The sequence below is a fragment of the Pelodiscus sinensis genome, chromosome 4, assembly GCF_049634645.1.
Source record: "Pelodiscus sinensis isolate JC-2024 chromosome 4, ASM4963464v1, whole genome shotgun sequence".
Lineage (NCBI taxonomy): Eukaryota > Metazoa > Chordata > Testudines > Trionychidae > Pelodiscus > Pelodiscus sinensis.
This window is the reverse complement of record NC_134714.1, coordinates 133,778,657-133,796,164: the sequence shown is the minus strand read 5'-3', so window position 1 is coordinate 133,796,164 and position 17,508 is coordinate 133,778,657. Positions and strand designations below refer to the sequence as shown.

The following is a 17,508-nucleotide window of genomic DNA, read 5'->3' as shown; positions in this document are numbered from 1 at the left end:
AGGCAGTCGGAGGGGGAGAGGGCTGTGCCCAGGGCTGGGGGACAGAGAGGCTGGCAAAGAAGGAAGGAACCGAGCAGCACAGCCGGCCGGCAGCAATGTTCCCTCTAATGTCTTCCACCTACTGGTGGATTTTTTCCACCTGTGTGCGGAATATTTTTTCTGTGCGCCGAGTCCTCTGCAAGGTGCACCACCCATAGAACACAAACCGCGCTGGGGACACTGTTAGTGAGGTGGGCAGCACTGGCATCTCCCTGGGGGGCCGCACAAGCGCTTAGTTCAGAGGGGACGCTGGCCGGGAGGGGGAGCAGGAAGCAGGAGACCCTCAGGTTTGGGGCTGCCAGAGCCAGCGCTGCCCGCAGCTCATGGTACCCTGGGCACACGCAGCAGCCAGGCCGGAGAGCAATGACGGATGGGGGGAGGTCTTGGGAAGGGGCAGAGTGGGGGGGGAAGAGGCAGCAGGAAGGCAGGGCCTGGGGGGGCTCAGGATATTCGGGAAGCTGCTCCCTGTTCACCCACTTGGCCCGACAGTGGCAGTGCTGGGGCTCAGTGTAACATCCCCCCTCCTCCTGCCCCAGAGCCTGGAGGGGGCCCCACGCACCCTCCCCCAGGGCACCAGCCAGCCTGGGACTGCGGAGCTCTGGGCCGGCTGGGGTGGGCGGGGGGCCCCTCCGGCCCTGGGTGCGGTGGGGAGGGGACTGGGCCCCGCAGCCCTGGCACCAGAGGGGAAGGACTCAGGCTCTGCCAGCCCGGACAGGTGCAGAGGGGGGTCTGCCCAGGCACTGGGGGGGCCGGGGGCTCACCGGGGGTGGGGGGAGGGGCGGCCGGTCAGGGTTTCCTTTGCCCAGGCTGGAGGGGGGGGCTGAGGGAGGGTCAGTGTCTGGGCCAGGCACCACGGGGTGGGCGGAGAGAGGGGGGGGCCCGAGGGGAGGGGGCGGAGCATCCCTGGGAACACCAGCCCCCAGCGCCTGGGGCTGTATTTAGAGGGCACCCGGCAAACCCGGCGGCAGGGAGTCTGGGCGCTGGATCCCTCCGGCCTGGGCACAGAACAGGTACGTGCCGGACACGGGGAAACGCAGGGGACGGATCCGGGGCAAACCCGGAGCTCTGGGGAGAGGGAGCCACGGCCTGGGCCCTGCCCAAAGCGGGTGACTGGGATTGGGGGGGGGGCAGGGGAGGTGCCCAGCAGGGGGCAGAGGAGGGAACGTCCCACCCAACAGAGACACTGCAGAGCTGACTCCACCGCCCTGGTGTCTCCCCTTCTGTCCCCCCAGCACTGACCCCTGAACCCCCGATCTCCTCCTTCACCCCCTTTCTACTCCAGCTGCCCCCCCACATCTCCCACCACTCCCCATTGCCCCAGCGCCCCTGCCCCAGGAATCGTTCCTGCCTGGCCCCACATCCCAGCACACACACGGGGGCAAGGTGAGGGGCAGAGATCCCCTAATTCTGTGCACACACCCAGCAGAGGGACTTGTTCCAGCCGCCTCCCCCCCTCCGATGATCCTGGCACACACGGGGGCGAGAGAGGGACTCAGAGCCACCCACACCCTGGAGCAGACACAGGTCGGGGGCTCAGGGCCGCGTGTGTCAGGGGCCGAGGGAGGGGTCCCTCTGCTCTGCCCCCTTGTCTCTTTCCCAGTGCCCTGGCTCTCCCCACGCCCGGAATCCTAGGGCGGGTGAGAGTCACCCGGAAGTTGCCCAAGGGGGCAAAGTGCCAGGGGCGGTGGGTGTGACGTGTCGGGATTCTAATGTGAACACACTAAACCCATCCGCAAGGGGCCGTGGGCTCCGTGGGGTACAAGTGGGCTCCGTGGGTGCCTAGGGAAAGCTTGTGCGTTGCTGCGTCTGTCTGTCCTGCTCCCCTGCCTGTGGGCTGTGTGCGGAGGGGAGGCGTGTCGGCTCCGTGCTGGGATCGCAGGGGTTTGCTTCTGGGAGACACAACAGGCGTCCCCACCGAGGGTGGCAGGGCCGATGGGCCGGCCAGTCGAAGCTCTGGGCGGGCCGTGGACGTTCGGGGGGGCCCATCCCCAGCTGAGGAGTTTTGCTGTGACTCTGCAGAGTCTGAGCCACGGCTGCCGGGCAGAGTCACGCCTGGACAAGAGACTTGTGTGACGGACCGGGCCGGGTCTGGGCGCCGCTGAGGGCGTCTGCTCAGGGCCAATTGCACAAATTCGGAGCTCTCTATAGCCCCCGGACTGGAGAGCCTCCCAAACAGGCCACAAACCAGTCCCACAGAGCGCTTCAGCTGCCTGCTTGGCCAGCCAGAAGCCTCCCCAGCAAAACTCCTCTAGCATCCCAGCAATATCCATGCCCCAGATGGCCCTGGGCCTCATACACAGGTGGGGGGTCCTAGCATCCAATCCCACCTACCCCGAACAAGTTCTGTCCGGTTCCAAGAAACCAGCCACATATCCCTGGTCAATTTACCCTCCGGATCTTACCCACAAGGTCACGCTGAGCCGATCCTTTAGCATCCAACATCTAAAGGTTTATTACTAAAAGAACGAAAAGCAGGAGAGTGAGGTTGTTAAAGGATAGTACGTTACATGCATCGAATCTCCCAGTCCTCGGTGCAGGCTCTAGCAGAGATGTTACAGCTGCTGGCTTAAAAGTCCTTGGTGTACACACTACGTCAGGATGGGTCCACAGTTCTTCCCGGCTTGTGATTCCCTGTGAGGCTGCATCTGGGGTCAGGAGCACATCTGAAGACAAGATGGAGTCAGCCACATGGCATCTTTATCCCTCCTTCCTGGTCTCTTCTTGGCTACAGCAGGTCACCTGCCCCGTGGCCTATCCCTGCTGGTAGCCCTTAGGCGTCAGTCTCCATTCTTGAGGTGTGTCCTTGGCCTATAGAGGGCTATTGTTCCATAGGGTATGTCTACACTGCCACCCTAGTTCGAACTAGGGTGGCTAAGGCAGGCATTCAAACTTGCAAATGAAGCCCAGGATTTAAATATCCCAGGCTTTATTTGCATGTTCCCCGGCGGGGCCATTTTTAAATGCCCGTTGTTCGAACTATCTGCCCACGGCTACACGGACTGGGTAGTTCGAATTGAAGCTCCTAATTCGAACTACCGTTAAACCTCCTCCCCATAGTTCAACCACATACAGAGAAACATTTGGGTGTCCACACAAAGTACATGCTGACAACTTCGCACACAGACATTGTACAGTCACACGAATAGCACACATGGAATGAGAAGAAAGGAGGCTTCTATTGGACACCTCACATGGCCCCCTTGGTACCACCTTTGGGGCCAACACCCCCCCCCATGGGTGCAGCAGTGATCTGGCTGCTCCCCTCAAAATCCAGTAACGTGACAACTTGCTTGTGTGATAAACAACAAATTGGGAGATCCGTTCAGCCTGCGAGAACCGCGGGATTCCTGCCACGTGGGCAAGGGGAGAAAACGGCCCTTGGAGATTCCTCCATTTGGGCTTCGCTCCGGCTCCTCCCTGCAAGAGCATCTCTGCTAGGAACTGAGCCGGGCAGGACTGACGGCCCCTCCCAGCACAGGGCGTGTCCCGGAGACTTGTGATAGCAGAATATCCCATCCCGGCGACACGCCTGCGCCAGGATCCCTGCATTGCTGGAGGGATGGAATTTGAGTCCTTCACTGATTTCACTCTCGGACTCTTCTCTCTTTTCCTCATAACCCTTCCATGTTGGATGTTAGAGGAGGGACCCAGCAGACTCAGGTGGGTAAGTTCTGGGGTATAAACTTACCTGCGACTGTGGCTGCACCTTTGCGTTGGGAGAACCTGTTTGGATTTGGTGAGACTGGGTTTCCTAACTTTTATCTGTCATGTGCGCTGCAGGTTGTGGTACAGGAGAAGCTGGAGTGTCGAAGGGGGGTTGCTTGTGTGATTTCTTGATCACCAGCCTGGCGGTGGCTCATCTGCAGCGGAGGGAGAAAGGGGCAAGGACGTGAGCGGGAAATTCCCCAGTGCACTGGGAGAACGGCTCCCTGGGCGTGTTTAGACCTTGGCTCGGGGAGTCCAGTTTGCACCCGAATCCCAGCTCAGCAGAATCTCTCTCCGGTCTGTGTTTGGACGTTTCTGTCTCAGGCTGGCAGCTTGCAAGTCCGAAACCTTCCCGGGGGCTTTTGTATGTTGCTGCTCCTAATGCCTGATCCGTGTCCACTGATCCTTGTTTGCAGAGGGAGTCTGGTTTGGCCGATGCACTGGGCAGGGGGCGTTGCTGGCACCCGATGGCCTATGTCGCCTTAAGGATGGGCCCCTCCAAGCATTTCTGGTGCCATTCTCCCTACCTTTCCCAAATCCAAGGTTGCTTTTTGAGATGGGGCCGCCAGGCCGGCCTGTGGAGTTCACGCTGTGGGCTGCCATGGCTGTACATCGCGGCAGTGCGACACTTTCTGTCTGAGATCGGTTCCTTCCCGAACCATTCCCAATATTCTCTGAGCGTTTCCGACAGACACTGCAGAGGTTTTCAGGGAGCTCTCCGCAGCGACTCCCAGATCTCTCTGGAGTGGGACCAGCCGCGCCCCCCCCGAGGTGGGGTCACACGTGGGATTGTCTTGCCCTGTGCGTTCCTTTGCGTTTCCGCTCCCTGGATTCCCTCTGCCCCCGGCGCCCAGGCACCCAGTGCTGGGAGGCCCCTTTGCAGCGCTGGGCAGGCAGCTCTGCCCTGCAGCAAGACGGGGAATTTTGTATTGAGGGCAAATGTTCCACCTCTGCGTTTGCGCCTTTCCCAGGGTCGTTAAGGAATAAACTGAGCAGCCCAGGTCAAGTGTGAAATTTGGGGGTTCAAACTGCAGAGGGGGCAACTGCCCTGCCCCCGCTCAACCTAAGAGGCACCACTGCTGTTCCCCAGCTGCCCCGCCCCAGAGGTGGCCGCATCTCAGGGCCCCGCGAAGGAGCCTTTAGGAGGGAGGCAGGGGACTGAGGACACTCCCGTGGGCGCTCTGCTCTCTCGCTCTCCCTGCGGCAGGGCACGGGGCTGCGCGTGTCTGGGACAGGTCACCCCACTGCACTGGCTCCCAGACGTCTGTACGTGCGGCCCCTGAATGAGACCCCCCCCCCCCGGGACATCACAGACACTTTATCAGCAGTATCAATGGTGACGGCAAAGCGGGGTCTGGGCTGCAGCCTGACAGCTCACGGCCCCCAGGTAATAATCTAGCAACCCCCTGGCAGCTCCCAACCCCCCCCCCCCCCCCCGAGAGCCCTGCCCTTGTCCTGCAGCTCACGGGGGGATTGAGATCCGACACAAGGAGGGGAGATTCACCTGGGGGGGTGGGGGGAGGACTGTGCACTGTAGCTTGGCCATTGGATGGAATGAGAACGACTCACCAGTGTGTGTTTTACGTCCCCTCCCACCCACAGCAAAACCAACCGCCCCCTAGTGCACAGAACCAGAACTGTCAGGTTGTGTGTGTCATAGCCCCTGCACTGCCTCACCCAGCAGCAATTCTCTGTTAGATTCAGAGGGCTGGACCGGCTCTAACATAGCTTGTTGGAATCTTTCCTCTCACATGCAGGGAGAGTTGTAGCAGCTTGAATGTTTCTGGGATGCTGGTAGCGTGTGTGGTGCCTGCGGAACTGCCTGCCACTGGATTCCCATTGATGAAGGCTCTCTCTGGTTCTCTCCCACTAGGGCAGCTCAGACACTGAAAGCCGCTCCCTGGTGAGGGCGCCCTGGTACCAGCCATGCCAAGATGCAGCATCTTCATCCCGCTTCTCCTCCTCTTTCTCCCTGGAGTCTCCCCCTACTGCTACACCGCCACGGCTGAGAAGTGCCGAGAGACGACGCCCTCGATGCCTTGGCACAGCCTGGTGGGGAAGGGCATCGACATCACCACGCTGGGCTGTACGGAGGCCTCCCTGCTGGACACCAGCCTGTGGCACGGCCCTGATGGCACCTGCACCCTGTGCCAGAGCCCGCGGCAGGACAGGAAGGTGCCGCTGGTCGTCTTGGACTGGAAGGAAAACGCTGCCTGCAAACAGGAGGTGAGAAGCTCGTTGGAGGAGTCGGCTGGAAACGTGGCCCAGGCCGTGGCATCGGCTGTGACCGGTGACTGGAAGAAGGAGCTGGATCTGACGGAGGAGACAAAAGACCTGGCCCTGGGGGGGGCGCGATCCCCGCTCGCCAGCTTCGCCTACGAGAAGGAGCAGCAGGACAAGTACATGTTTGTGCTCAATGAGGTGTCCTGTGTGTTTTACAGGTGAGAATCCCCCGGTAGGTCCCCCGCCCCACCCCCTGCAGCGCAGCGCCCCCTGCTGGGCCCTGCCCTCCTCCCTGAAGCACAGCACCCCCTGCTGGGCCCTGTCCTGCTCCCTGCAGCACAGCGCCCCCTGCTGGGCCCCCGCTCCGCCCCCTGCAGCACAGCGCCCCCTGCTGCCCCCCCCGCTCCCTGCAGCACAGCGCCCCCTGCTGGGCTCCCCTACTCCCTGCAGCACAGCGCCCCCTGCTGGGCCTCCACCCCGCCCCCTGCAGCACAGCGTCCCCTGCTGCCCCCCCCCCCCGCTCCCTGCAGCACAGCGCCCCCTGCTGGGCCTCCACCCCGCCCCCTGCAGCACAGCGCCCCCTGATGGGCCCCCCTACTCCCTGCAGCACAGCGCCCCCTGCTGGGCCTCCGCCCCGCTCCCTGCAGCACAGCGCCCCCTGCTGGAAAGCCACAGAATTGACACTGAGGCAGGGGAGTCAATTTTACTGGGGAAAGGAGCAGGGGCCTGTAGCTGGCTCATCGCTCCTCTTTCTTTCCCTTCTGGGCAGATTGAGACTCACACATGAGCCCCGGCTGGCACCACAATTCTCCCAGGCCCTGCGTCTCCTTCCACCGAGCTACAAACCTGACACATACCGGTCCTTCCTGGCCACGTACGGCACCCACTATCTGAGCCAGGCAGTGCTGGGTGGACTCATGCAGCAGCTGACAGCCATCCCGACCTGCCGGGCAGTGCTGGACGAGCTGACAGACACTGAAATCAGGGAGAATCTGGGCTCCAAATTCTTGGAAAACCTGGGATTGAACCAGTTTCCCTCAGGCTCCCACAGCCACGAGTCGAGCATCCAGGGCAACTTGAGGTCTCCGGTGCCCTACATGGAGAAGCGAGTCGAGGTTATCGGGGGGAGCAGCCACACCAAGGAACTCTTCTCCACCAACCAAAGCAGCACGACATTCTCAGCCTGGCTTCAGAGCCTCAAAGCCAGCCCCGGCCTGGTCTCCTACTCCCTGGGGCCCATCCACACCCTGGTGAGGCCGGGAGACCCCCGGCGGGAGGCGCTGAGGCGGGCAGTGAAGGAGTACGTGGCTGAGCGGGGGCAGAGGATGTGTCCTTGGAGCTGCCCAGAAGGTGGTGTCTTTGACTCCTTGGATCCCTGCACTTGCCACTGCTCTGGGAACCCCCTCACCAACTCCATGTGCTGCTCCCTCCGGCGGGGCCTGGCCCGACTCAGTGTCCACGTGCTGTGGGGCAGAGACCTGCAGGGGGACCCCATAACTGCCACCGATGCCTACGTCAAGGTCTTCTTCCAAGGCTGGGAGCTGCGGACGCGCCACATTGAGAACAACGACAACCCCGAGTGGAACCAAGTCCTGGACTTCGGGGTGGTGACGCTGCCAGAGAAGCCCGAACTGGAGGTGCAAGTGTGGGACAAAGACGTCTTTCGAGACGACAATATTGGATCATGTGTCACCCGCCTGAGGGCCGGCAGGAATGACGAGCTCACCTGCAACCTGAAACAGGGCCATGTGGTGTTTTCCTACTCGCTGGAGTGCGGGCCCAACCTGGGCGGGGACAGCTGCCAGGAGTACGTGCCAGTGAGGGGCTACGGGCAGAGACCCCAGGAGTCCTGGCCCCCAGCCAGCCCCCCTCCATTTCATTAGCCCCCAGCCCCTTGCCTGAGCTGGAGTTCCCAAGGCTCTCAAGGAAATACAGCCCCCTCCTTTCCCAGCAACCCCCCATCTCCGAGGGCGCAGGGCCGTGCGTATTCCCATTCCGTCACTCTTTGCAGTAGCTCTGGTTTTGCTGCACCGTGCAGTTCCACCTCAGCGCCATCGCGCTAATAAACGTGGGACCGGCTTGATTTCTAGTTCCTTTCATTTTAGAACAGGCACCCTCAGCCCAGCCGCTCCCTGGGGGCTCTGTGGGCTGGGCTGGGCGCCGTCCCGCATGGCAGCCTGTCCCGGGGCAGGACAGGGAATGGCGGGAGCGGGTGTCGAATGGGCAGGACGGGACCTTTCCGAATTCCGGGGTTTCTCTCCATGGGGCGGGAGTGGGGGTCGGGGGCGTCTCGTGTTCTAGCGACGGGCGTCTGCATTGGCACCGGTTCAGCCCCTGCACAAACAGCCCAAAGCCGAGACCCCCAGTGAAACAAGCCCCAAAACAGCCCCCCAGGCCCAGAGAGTAAAAGCGACTTTTGAATAAACCAGGCCCAGTTCTGCCGGCACAAGCTGGCGCCCCCTGGTGCCTCCCCTGGGAACACCCTCCCCTCCCCTCCCGGGGCCCTGCTGGCTGCTGCTCTGGCGCCCCCTGGTGCCTCACCTGGGAACACCCTCCCCTGCCCCCCTGGGCCCTGCTGGCTGCTGCTCTGGCGCCCCCTGGTGCCTCCCCTGGGAACACCCTCCCCTCCCCCCTGGGGCCCTGCTGGCTGCTGCTCTGGCGCCCCCTGGTGCCTCCCCTGGGAACGCCCTCCCCTGCCCCCCTGGGCCCTGCTGGCTGCTGCTCTAGCACCCCCTGGTGCCTCCCCTGGGAACACCCTCCCCAGCCCCCTGGGGCCCTGCTGGCTGCTGCTCTGGCGCCCCCTGGTGTCCCCCCTGGGAACGCCCTCCCCTGCCCCCCTGGGCCCTGCTGGCTGCTGCTCTGGCGCCCCCTGGTGCCTCCCCTGGGAACCCCCTCCCCTGCCCCCCTGGGCCCTGCTGGCTGCTGCTCTGGCGCCCCCTGGTGCCTCCTTCGGGAACGCCCTCCCCTGCCATCTCCGTAGTCCCAGAGCACCCTGTGTCCCGTCACAGCAGCCGTTCCTCCCTCCCCCATGTGAGGGCCTCCTCTGCCCTATGTCAGGGCTCTGTGCCCACATATGAACATAAGAACGGCCACACTGGGTCAGACCAAAGGTCCTTCCAGCCCAGTAGCCTGTCTGCTGACAGTGGCCAATGCCAGGTGCCTTGAGGGAGTGAATTGAACAGGCAATGATCACGCCATCTCTCTCCTGCCAGCCATCTCCACCCTCTGACAAACAGAGGCTGGGGACACCATTCCTTACCCATCCTGGCTAATAGCCATTGATGGACTTAACCTCCATGAATGTATCTAGTTCTCTTTTAAACCCTGGTATAGTTGTAGCCTTCACAACCGCCTGAGGCGAGGAGTTCCACAGATTGACTGTGCGCTGTGTGAAGAACTTCCTTCTATTTGTTTTAAACCTGCTGCCCATTAGTTTCATTTGGTGGCCCTAGTTGGGAACAAGTAAATAACTTTTCCTTATTCACTTTCTCCACACCACTCATGATTTTATAGACCTCTATCATATCCCCCCTCTGTCTCCTCTTTTCCAAACTGAAAAGTCCTAGTCTCTATGGGTATGTCTACACTACCCTCCTAGTTCGAACGAGGAGGGTAATGTAGGCATACCGCACTTGCAAATGAAGCCCGGGATTTGAATTTCCCGGGCTTCATTTGCATAAGCGGGGCGCCGCCATTTTTAAAACCCCGCTGGTTCGAAGCGCGGCTACACGGGGCACGAACTAGGTAGTTCGAACTAGGCTTCCTAGTCCGAACTACCGTTACTCCTCATTCCACGAGTTTGCTTCTGTCTTAACCACCTTGACTATTGTCTGCAAACTTTGCCACCTCACTGTTTATCCCTTTCTCCAGATCATTTATGAATATGTTGAACAAGATTATTCCCAGGCCTGACCCTTGGGGGACACCACTAGTTACCCCTCTCCATTCTGAAAATTTTCAAAGTATGAATAAGACCCTCCGGAAAAGGGCACTTTTTCCGGAGGATCGGGGCCAGTGTAGACGCTCTTTTCCGGCTTTTTTAAAAGCCGGAAAAAAGCGGCGGACATTTTTATTTAAATGCCGCGGGGGATATTTAAATCCCCCGCGGATTTCCCTACGACGACTGGTGAAATTTACATGCCCCTTCCGGAAAAGGGGCCAGTGTAGACGTAGCCTAATAGATTAGTAAGACAGGATTTCCCTTTGCAGAAACCATGTTGACTTTTGTCCAACAAATTATACTCCCTTCCCCCATATCAGGGGCTCTGTGCACCCCCCATTCCTTTCCCCTATATCAGGGGCTCTGTGCACCCCCCATTCCTTTCCCCCATATCAGGGGCTCTGTGCACCCCCCATTCCTTTCCCCTATATCAGGGGCTCTGTGCACCCCCCATTCCTTTCCCCTATATCAGGGGCTCTGTGCACCCCCCATTCCTTTCCCCTATATCAGGGGCTCTGTGCACCCCCCATTCCCTTCCCCCATATCAGGGGCTCTGTGCACCCCCCATTCCTTTCCCCTATATCAGGGGCTCTGTGCACCCCCCATTCCTTTCCCCCATATCAGGGGCTCTGTGCACCCCCCATTCCTTTCCCCTATATCAGGGGCTCTGTGCACCCCCCATTCCTTTCCCCTATATCAGGGGCTCTGTGCACCCCCCATTCCTTTCCCCTATATCAGGGGCTCTGTGCACCCCCCATTCCTTTCCCCTATATCAAGGGCTCTGTGCCCCCCCCATTCCTTTCCCCTATATCAGGGGCTCTGTGCACCCCCCATTCCTTTCCCCTATATCAGGGGCTCTGTGCACCCCCCATTCCTTTCCCCTATATCAAGGGCTCTGTGCCCCCCCCATTCCCTTCCCCCATATCAGGGGCTCTGTGCACCCCCCATTCCTTTCCCCTATATCAGGGGCTCTGTGCACCCCCCATTCCTTTCCCCTATATCAAGGGCTCTGTGCCCCCCCCATTCCTTTCCCCTATATCAGGGGCTCTGTGCGTCCCCCATTCACCCCATGCCAGGACTCTGGGCGCCCCTTGTTCCCCCCTTTCCCTGTCACAGAGCTCAGAGGTTACAACCGTCAGAGCGGCCAGACGGTGCCAGACCAAAGGTCCATGTAGCCCGGTGTCCTGCCTGCCGACGGGTGCCCCCCGGGGAGGGCCGTACGTAGGACGGGAGAGCCCATCCCCTGCCCCACTCGGAGCAGGCAAGGCATTACCTAGAGTCTGACCCTGGCTATGCGGCTGTGGGTTGGGACCAGTCTTTAAGGGAGACCAGCTCCCCTATTTCTGCTGCCACGCCTGGCGGCTGTGTCTGGCAGTGCCAGGCCTGCCCTGGCTCGCAGAGCCTGCCGGGTTGAGACAGAGGGACACTGTGAATAAATCCCGGCCTGTTAGTCTGGAACTGGAAACACTTGGAAACTAGGCCCGGCCCGGCCCCCCTCGGAGACTAACAAACCACGGGGATGGGATCAGGAGCTTCCCTGGCTCCCTTCTTTGGACACTGTCAGTGTGATCCTGCACTTCTGGGGAGCTGCCTCCTGCAGCCTGTCAGAGGGTTTATCCGACCCCCGCCCCACACACACACTTCCCTGGTCCTCTCCTCGTGGGGTTACCAGATAGTCATAAATAAAATACCGGACATGCTTCATGGGGGGTGGGGGACCGGCCGGGAGGGGAGCGGTGCTAGCCGGGAGGGGGAGGGCCGGGATATAGATCTAAGGGGGCAGCAGGGCTGGTCCGGGGGGGGGGGGGTCGGGTGGAACAGGGCTGGCCGTGGGATATCAGCAGGGGGCACGGCGGGCGGGTCAGAGCTGGCCGGGTGAGCTCAGGAGGAGGAGGAGGGGAGAACTGGCCACCGGAAGCAGAGCTGGTGGGGGTGCAGCGGGGCTGGCTGGGGAAGATCCGGAGCAGGCACCGGCTAGCAGGACCTGGCGGCAGCGGGGAGGGCAGAGGGACTGGCAGGGGAAGACCGGGAGAAGTCGGGGAGAATCAACCAACCGGCCGGCTAGGAGGGGGTGGGGGAGCGAATCGGCCTGAGGCGAGCAGGACTGTGCCGATCTCAGGGCGCTCCCGTCCCGCGCGAGTCAGTCCGGCTGCGGCTCCACCACGCGCTTCACCAGCGCTGCCCCTCCTCCTCCTCACACCAACCAGGGCTCCCCGCGCCGATCGCGCCCCCTCCCAGCCACTCCCCCCACCCCCGCCAGGCTTCCTTCCCGCGCCCAGCCGGAAAACCAGGAAATACCGGACATTGCACACGTCTGTTTTCTTCGGGATTTTTTTACCGGACAGAGGGCCCGAACTCCGGACTGTCCGGTAGAAAACCGGACACCTGGCAACCCTACGGCCGCGCGCTCAGAGACAGTCCAGAGCTGGGACAAACCAGTGTGACTTGGGGTTCATTTCCCACAGGCGGGAATCCAGTTTCCTGTGTCTTTCCCCCTTTTCTCTTGTTCTCCTTCGCCCCAGAGTGTCCGTGTCAGTGGGGCTGGGTTGGGAGCCGTGAGGATGGGACCGGACCCTTCCCAGCCACGGCTGCTCCTGCTGCTCCACCAAAGGGCTGAGCTCAAGCGCCGGGCCTCCGACTCTCATCCACAGACAGACTGTGCCTTCGAGTCTCTGGTTTTATGCCTCTGGAACTAGCAACGTCCCGGCAGCATCCCCGAAACCGGCAACCTCTACACCCCTCCCGGGAGAACGCCAGCAACCTATGCTACAGCCTGCCCACCCCTCGCCCTCCGGATCCCAAAGGGAATCGCTGCTGGGTGTGAGCAGTGCAGGGGCTATGACACACGCAAGCTGGCAGCTCTGACTCTGTGCACTAGGGGGCGGTTGGTTTTCCGTGTTGCTGTTTGGGAGAGCCTCCAAATCAGCCACAAGCTGGTGCCCAGTGACACCCAAGGGACCTGTCTTTTCCCTGCCCTTTGCCATCCCTTCCAGGGCTTGGCCCGCCACACACAGCTCCCTGGGCTGGCCTGTTGCACAGAGCTGGGAAGGGCCCACACGTCGGCTGCCTCCCCAGTGTCAGTCGCACTCCCCCCCCCACCCGCCCTGCAGTGCGTCGGGGCTGGGTCGGTGGGGAACAGGCCAGCGACCTTTTCTGGGCTCTGTGTGCTGTTCCATCTTGGGTGGTTTCTGGGAAATGCCGAGGCCGGAGCCAGCGTCCTTGGAAAATTTTTACTTTCAGCTTCCGATTGGTTCTTTAGTTTTGTTTACGCTGTTGGATGCAAACCTGCCAATCGCAGTCCTGGGACAGCGGGGGTGGGGATCCCTCCTGGGACAGCGGGGGTGGGGATCCCTCCTGGGACAGCAGAGGTGGGGATCCCTCCTGGGACAGCAGAGGTGGGGATCCAACCTGGGACAGTGGGGGTGGGGACCCCACCCACCAGGGACGTGTCCTGCCCAGCTCAGGCAGGCGAAACCGCTGAGCCCAAAGCTCAGCTAAATCCAGGATACAAGAATTGATCAGAGAGGAGGAGGGTTCAGGGCCCCACCCAGGGACCCCGAGGGGAAGAGCCGGGCAGCTTAGGATGGGGGGCGGGTCAGTCAGAGGGGGAGAGGGCTGTGCCCAGGGCTGTGGGGACAGAGAGGCTGGCAAAGAAGGAAGGAACCGAGCTGCGCAGCCGGCTGGCAGCAATGTTCCCTCTAATGTCTTCCACCTATAGGCGGATGTTTTTCACCTGTGTGCAGAATAATTTTTTCTGTGCGCCGATGCCTCTGCAAGGTGCACCACCCATAGAACACAAACTGTGCTGGAGATGTTGTTAGTGAGGTGGGCGGCATGGGCATCTCCCCGGAGGGGCCGCACAAGCGCTTAGTTCCCAGGGGACGCTGGCCGGGAGGGGGAGCAGGCAGCAGGGCAGCCTCGGGGTTGGGGCTGCCAGAGCCAGCGCTCCCCGCAGCTCACGGTGCCCTGGGCACACGCCGCACAGGGACTGCAGCAGCCAGGCCGGAGAGCAGTGAGGCGATGGGGGGAGGCCTTGGGGAGGGGCAGAGTGGGGGGTGGGAAGAGGCAGCAGGAAGGCAGGGCCTTGGGGGAAATTAGGAAGTCTGGGAAGCTGTCCCCCATTCACCCACGTGCCATGTCAGGAGCATCCCCCCCTGCTCCTCCAGAGCCTGGAGGGGGCCCACGCACCCCTCCCCCAGGGCACCAGCCAGCCTGGGACTGCGGAGCTCTGGGCCGGCTGGGGTGGGCGGGGGGCCCCTCCGGCCAGCCCTGACAGGATGCAGAGGGGGGTCTGCCCAGGCTCTGGGGGGGCCGGGGGCTCACCAGGGGTGGGGGGAGGGGCGGCCGGTCAGGGTTTGCCTTTTCCCGGACTGGAGGGGAGGAATCAGGAGCCAGGCTGAGGGGAGGGTCAGTGTCTGGGCCAGGCACCACGGGGTGGGCGGAGAGGGGGGGGGCCCGAGGGGAGGGGGCGGAGCATCCCTGGGAACACCAGCCCCCAGCGCCTGGGGCTGTATTTAGAGGGCACCCGGCAAACCCGGCGGCAGGGAGTCTGGGCGCTGGATCCCTCCGGCCTGGGCACAGAACAGGTACGTGCCGGACACGGGGAAACGCAGGGGACGGATCCGGGGCAAACCCGGAGCTCTGGGGAGAGGGAGCCACGGCCTGGGCCCTGCCCAAAGCGGGTGACTGGGATTGGGGGGGGCAGGGGAGGTGCCCGGCAGGGGGCGGAGGAGGGAACTTCCCCCCCAACAGAGACGCTGCAGAGCTGACTTGGCAGGTTGTGGTACAGGAGAAGCTGGAGTGTCGAAGGGGTTGGCTCGTGTGGTTTCTGGGGAAGCAGTGTGGCAAACACGAGTGCGCTTTGGGGCTGGTTCGGTGCCTTAGAGAGGACCCCCAGGCCTGCGCTGGAAGTAGCCCTGTTTTTAAGGAGTTTGCCCTGACTTGACCTCTCAGCGGTGCCCCCAGAACCTGTGACATTAACGGGCCAGACAATCCCCAAATTCAGGGTTATTTCCAGCACGTACATTCCCCGGGCCAGCAATGACACAGGTTCCTCTCCCCGACTGGCCAGTCTGAACCCCACAGCCCCCTGAAAGGGACCCGGCCTTGGGCTCCCTCCCCGATAGCCAGTCCAATCTGACGAGGAAAAGGTGGTTGATGGTGTAAAAATGGCCAGTCCCAAAGGCTCGGCCCCAGGCTCCCCCAGAGCAGCGAGTGTTTCAGCTCTTCCCCGGCTCACACTCACAGGCCCCCGGTCACTGCACCCCACCCTATGAAATGGGGGGGGGGCACTGGGTGAGAGGTCGGCACACACAGGCGAGAACAGGGTCTGAGCTCCGTTCCCGGGAGAGATCGGGAGCCTGGGAGCTGCGGAGACGCCTTTCCCGCGCCGGCGTGTCGGGTTTCAGGGCAGACACAGGCCATGCCCGGTGCCAGGAGAAGGTGCGTGGGAAATTCCCTAGTGCAGTGTTTTTCAAACGTAGACAGTTGGAGGTGTGCCATGGAGAACAGAGTTGAAAAAAAAAAAAGCTCGGTCTGAAAAAGGTTGAGAAACACTGCTGCAGGGCATTGGCAAACTGCTGCCTGGGCGTGTGTAGATCATTGCACGACGAGTGACAGTGAATTCAAGGGAAGGGTTTTGGATCGAACTCCTGCGTCTACACGTGACGAGTTAATTTGAGCTACTGGCATTTTAAAATGGCGACCGGCCGCGAATCTTCTAATTAAGAGCGGGATATTTCAAACTTCATTAGCACCTTCAGTTTGCTTCATTTGCCTCCCTAGTCCGAACTAGGGGCAAGTGTAGACAAACCCACACTGTGTCCAGAGGACTTTTGTATGTTGCCGCTCCTAATGCCTGATTTGTGTGCACTGATCTGTCTATGCAGGGGGAGTCTGGTTTGGCGGATGCCCAGGGCAGGGGGCGTTGCTGGCACCCAATGGCCTAGGTCGCCTTAAGGATGGGCCCCTCCAAGCATTTCTGGTGCCATTCTCCCTACCTTTCCCAAATCCAAGGTTGCTTTTTGAGATGGGACCTCCAGGCCGGCCTGTGGAGTTCACGCTGTGGGCTGCCATGGCTGTAAATCGCGGCAGTGCGATACTTTCTGTCTGTGATCGGTTCCTTCCCGAACCATTCCCAATATTCTCTGAGCTTTTCCGACAGACACTGCAGAGGTTTTCAGGGAGCTCTCCGCAGCGACTCCCAGATCTCTCTGGAGTGGGACCAGCCGCGCCCCCCCCTGATGTGGGGTCACACGTGGGATTGTGTGTTTTACGTCCCCTCCCACACACAGCAAAACTAACCGCCCCCTAGTGCACAGAACCAGAACTGTCAGGTTGTGTGTGTCATAGCCCCTGCACTGCTCTCACCCAGCAGCAATTCTCTGTTAGATTCAGAGGGGTAGGCCGGCTCTAACATAGCTTGTTGGAATCTTTCCTCTCACATGCAGGGAGAGTTGTAGCAGCCTGGATGTTTCTGGGATGCTGGTAGCGTGTGTGGTGCCTGCGGAACTCCCTGCCACTAGATTCCCATTAATGAAGACTCTCTCTGTTTCTCTCCCATTAGGGAGGCTCAGAACCTGGAAGCCGCTCCCTGGTGAGGGCGCCCTGGTACCAGCCATGCTGAGATGCAGCATCTTCATCCCGCTCCTCCTCTTTCTCCCTGGAGTCTCCCCGCACTGCTACACCGCCACGGCTGAGAAGTGCAGAGAGACGACGCCCTCGATGCCTTGGCACAGCCTGGTGGGGAAGGGCATCGACATCACCACGCTGGGCTGGACGGAGGCCTCCCTGCTGGACACCAGCCTGTGGCAGGGCCCTGATGGCACCTGCACCCTGTGCCAGACCCCGCAGCAGGACAGGAAGGTGCCGCTGGCCGTGGTGGACTGGAAGGAAAACGCTGCCTGCAAACAGGAGGTGAGAAGCTCGGTGGAGGAGTCGGCTGTGGCCGTGGCCCAGGCCGTGGCATCGGCTGTGACCAGCGACTGGAAGAAGGGGCTGGATCTGATGGAGGAGGCAGAAGACCTGGCCCTGGGGGGGTCGCGATCCCCGCTCGCCAGCTTCGCCTACGAGAAGGAGCAGCAGGACAAGTACATGTTTGTGCTCAATGAGGTGTCCTGTGTGTATTACAGGTGAGACTCCCCTGATAGGTCCCTGCTCCGCCCCCTGCAGCACAGCACCCCCTGCTGGGCCCCCCCCTCCCTGCAGCACAGCGCCCCCTGCTGGGTCCCACCCCTCTCCCTGCAGCACAGCGCCCCCTGCTGGGCCCCCACCCTGCTCCCTGCAGCACAGCGCCCCCTGCTGGGCCCCCGCCCCGCTCCCTGCAGCACAGCGCCCCCTGCTGGGCCCCCGCCCCGCTCCCTGCAGCACAGCGCCCCCTGCTGGGCCCCCGTCCTGCTTCCTGCAGCACAGCGCCCCCTGCTGGGTCCCACCCCTCTCCCTGCAGCACAGCGTCCCCTGCTGGGCCCCCGCCCTGCTTCCTGCAGCACAGCGCCTCCTGCTCAGCCCCCGCCCTGCTCCCTGCAGCACAGCGCCCCCTGCTGAGCCTCTGCCCCGCTCTCTGCTGGGGTCTTTCCACAGTGCCTTCAACACCACATTCCTCA

General features: G+C 61.8%; 3 protein-coding genes across 5 annotated transcripts in view; all 3 read left to right on the top strand.

Moving 5' to 3' along the window:
• The window catches only part of LOC102462304 (perforin-1-like), a 113,657-nt gene that overhangs the window by 18,408 nt on the left and 77,741 nt on the right, over window positions 1-17,508 (top strand). The gene's annotated exons all lie outside the window — the stretch shown is intronic.
• Window positions 1-17,508, top strand: part of LOC106732762 (perforin-1-like) — a 68,645-nt gene that overhangs the window by 32,617 nt on the left and 18,520 nt on the right. Inside the window, exons 1-2 of one of the 3 annotated variants that reach the window (XM_075928686.1) lie at window positions 14,387-14,493; window positions 16,473-17,037. In XM_075928686.1, the coding sequence (XP_075784801.1) occupies window positions 16,526-17,037 (512 nt within the window). In that variant the 5' untranslated portion in view covers window positions 14,387-14,493; window positions 16,473-16,525. Of the gene's footprint in view, window positions 1-14,386; window positions 14,494-16,472; window positions 17,038-17,508 lie in introns of those variants that run through there. The other 2 variants (XM_075928681.1, XM_075928682.1) reach the window with 2 other exon arrangements.
• Window positions 907-8,050, top strand: LOC106731509 (perforin-1-like). Its single transcript, XM_075928688.1, has 3 exons — window positions 907-1,049; window positions 5,618-6,185; window positions 6,737-8,050. The coding sequence occupies exons 2-3, from the start codon at window positions 5,671-5,673 to the stop codon at window positions 7,848-7,850; spliced, it is 1,629 nt and encodes a 542-aa protein (XP_075784803.1). The 5' UTR covers window positions 907-1,049; window positions 5,618-5,670; the 3' UTR covers window positions 7,851-8,050.

What these genes read in the sequence shown, in the direction of transcription:
- LOC106731509 (XM_075928688.1), top strand. Translation starts at nt 5,671, where the DNA reads ATGCCAAGATGCAGCATCTTCATCCCGCTTCTCCTCCTCTTTCTCCCT. An exon ending in GTGTCCTGTGTGTTTTACAG is followed by an intron (nt 6,186 to 6,736) that starts GTGAGAATCCCC and finishes CCTTCTGGGCAG; the next exon opens with ATTGAGACTCACACATGAGC.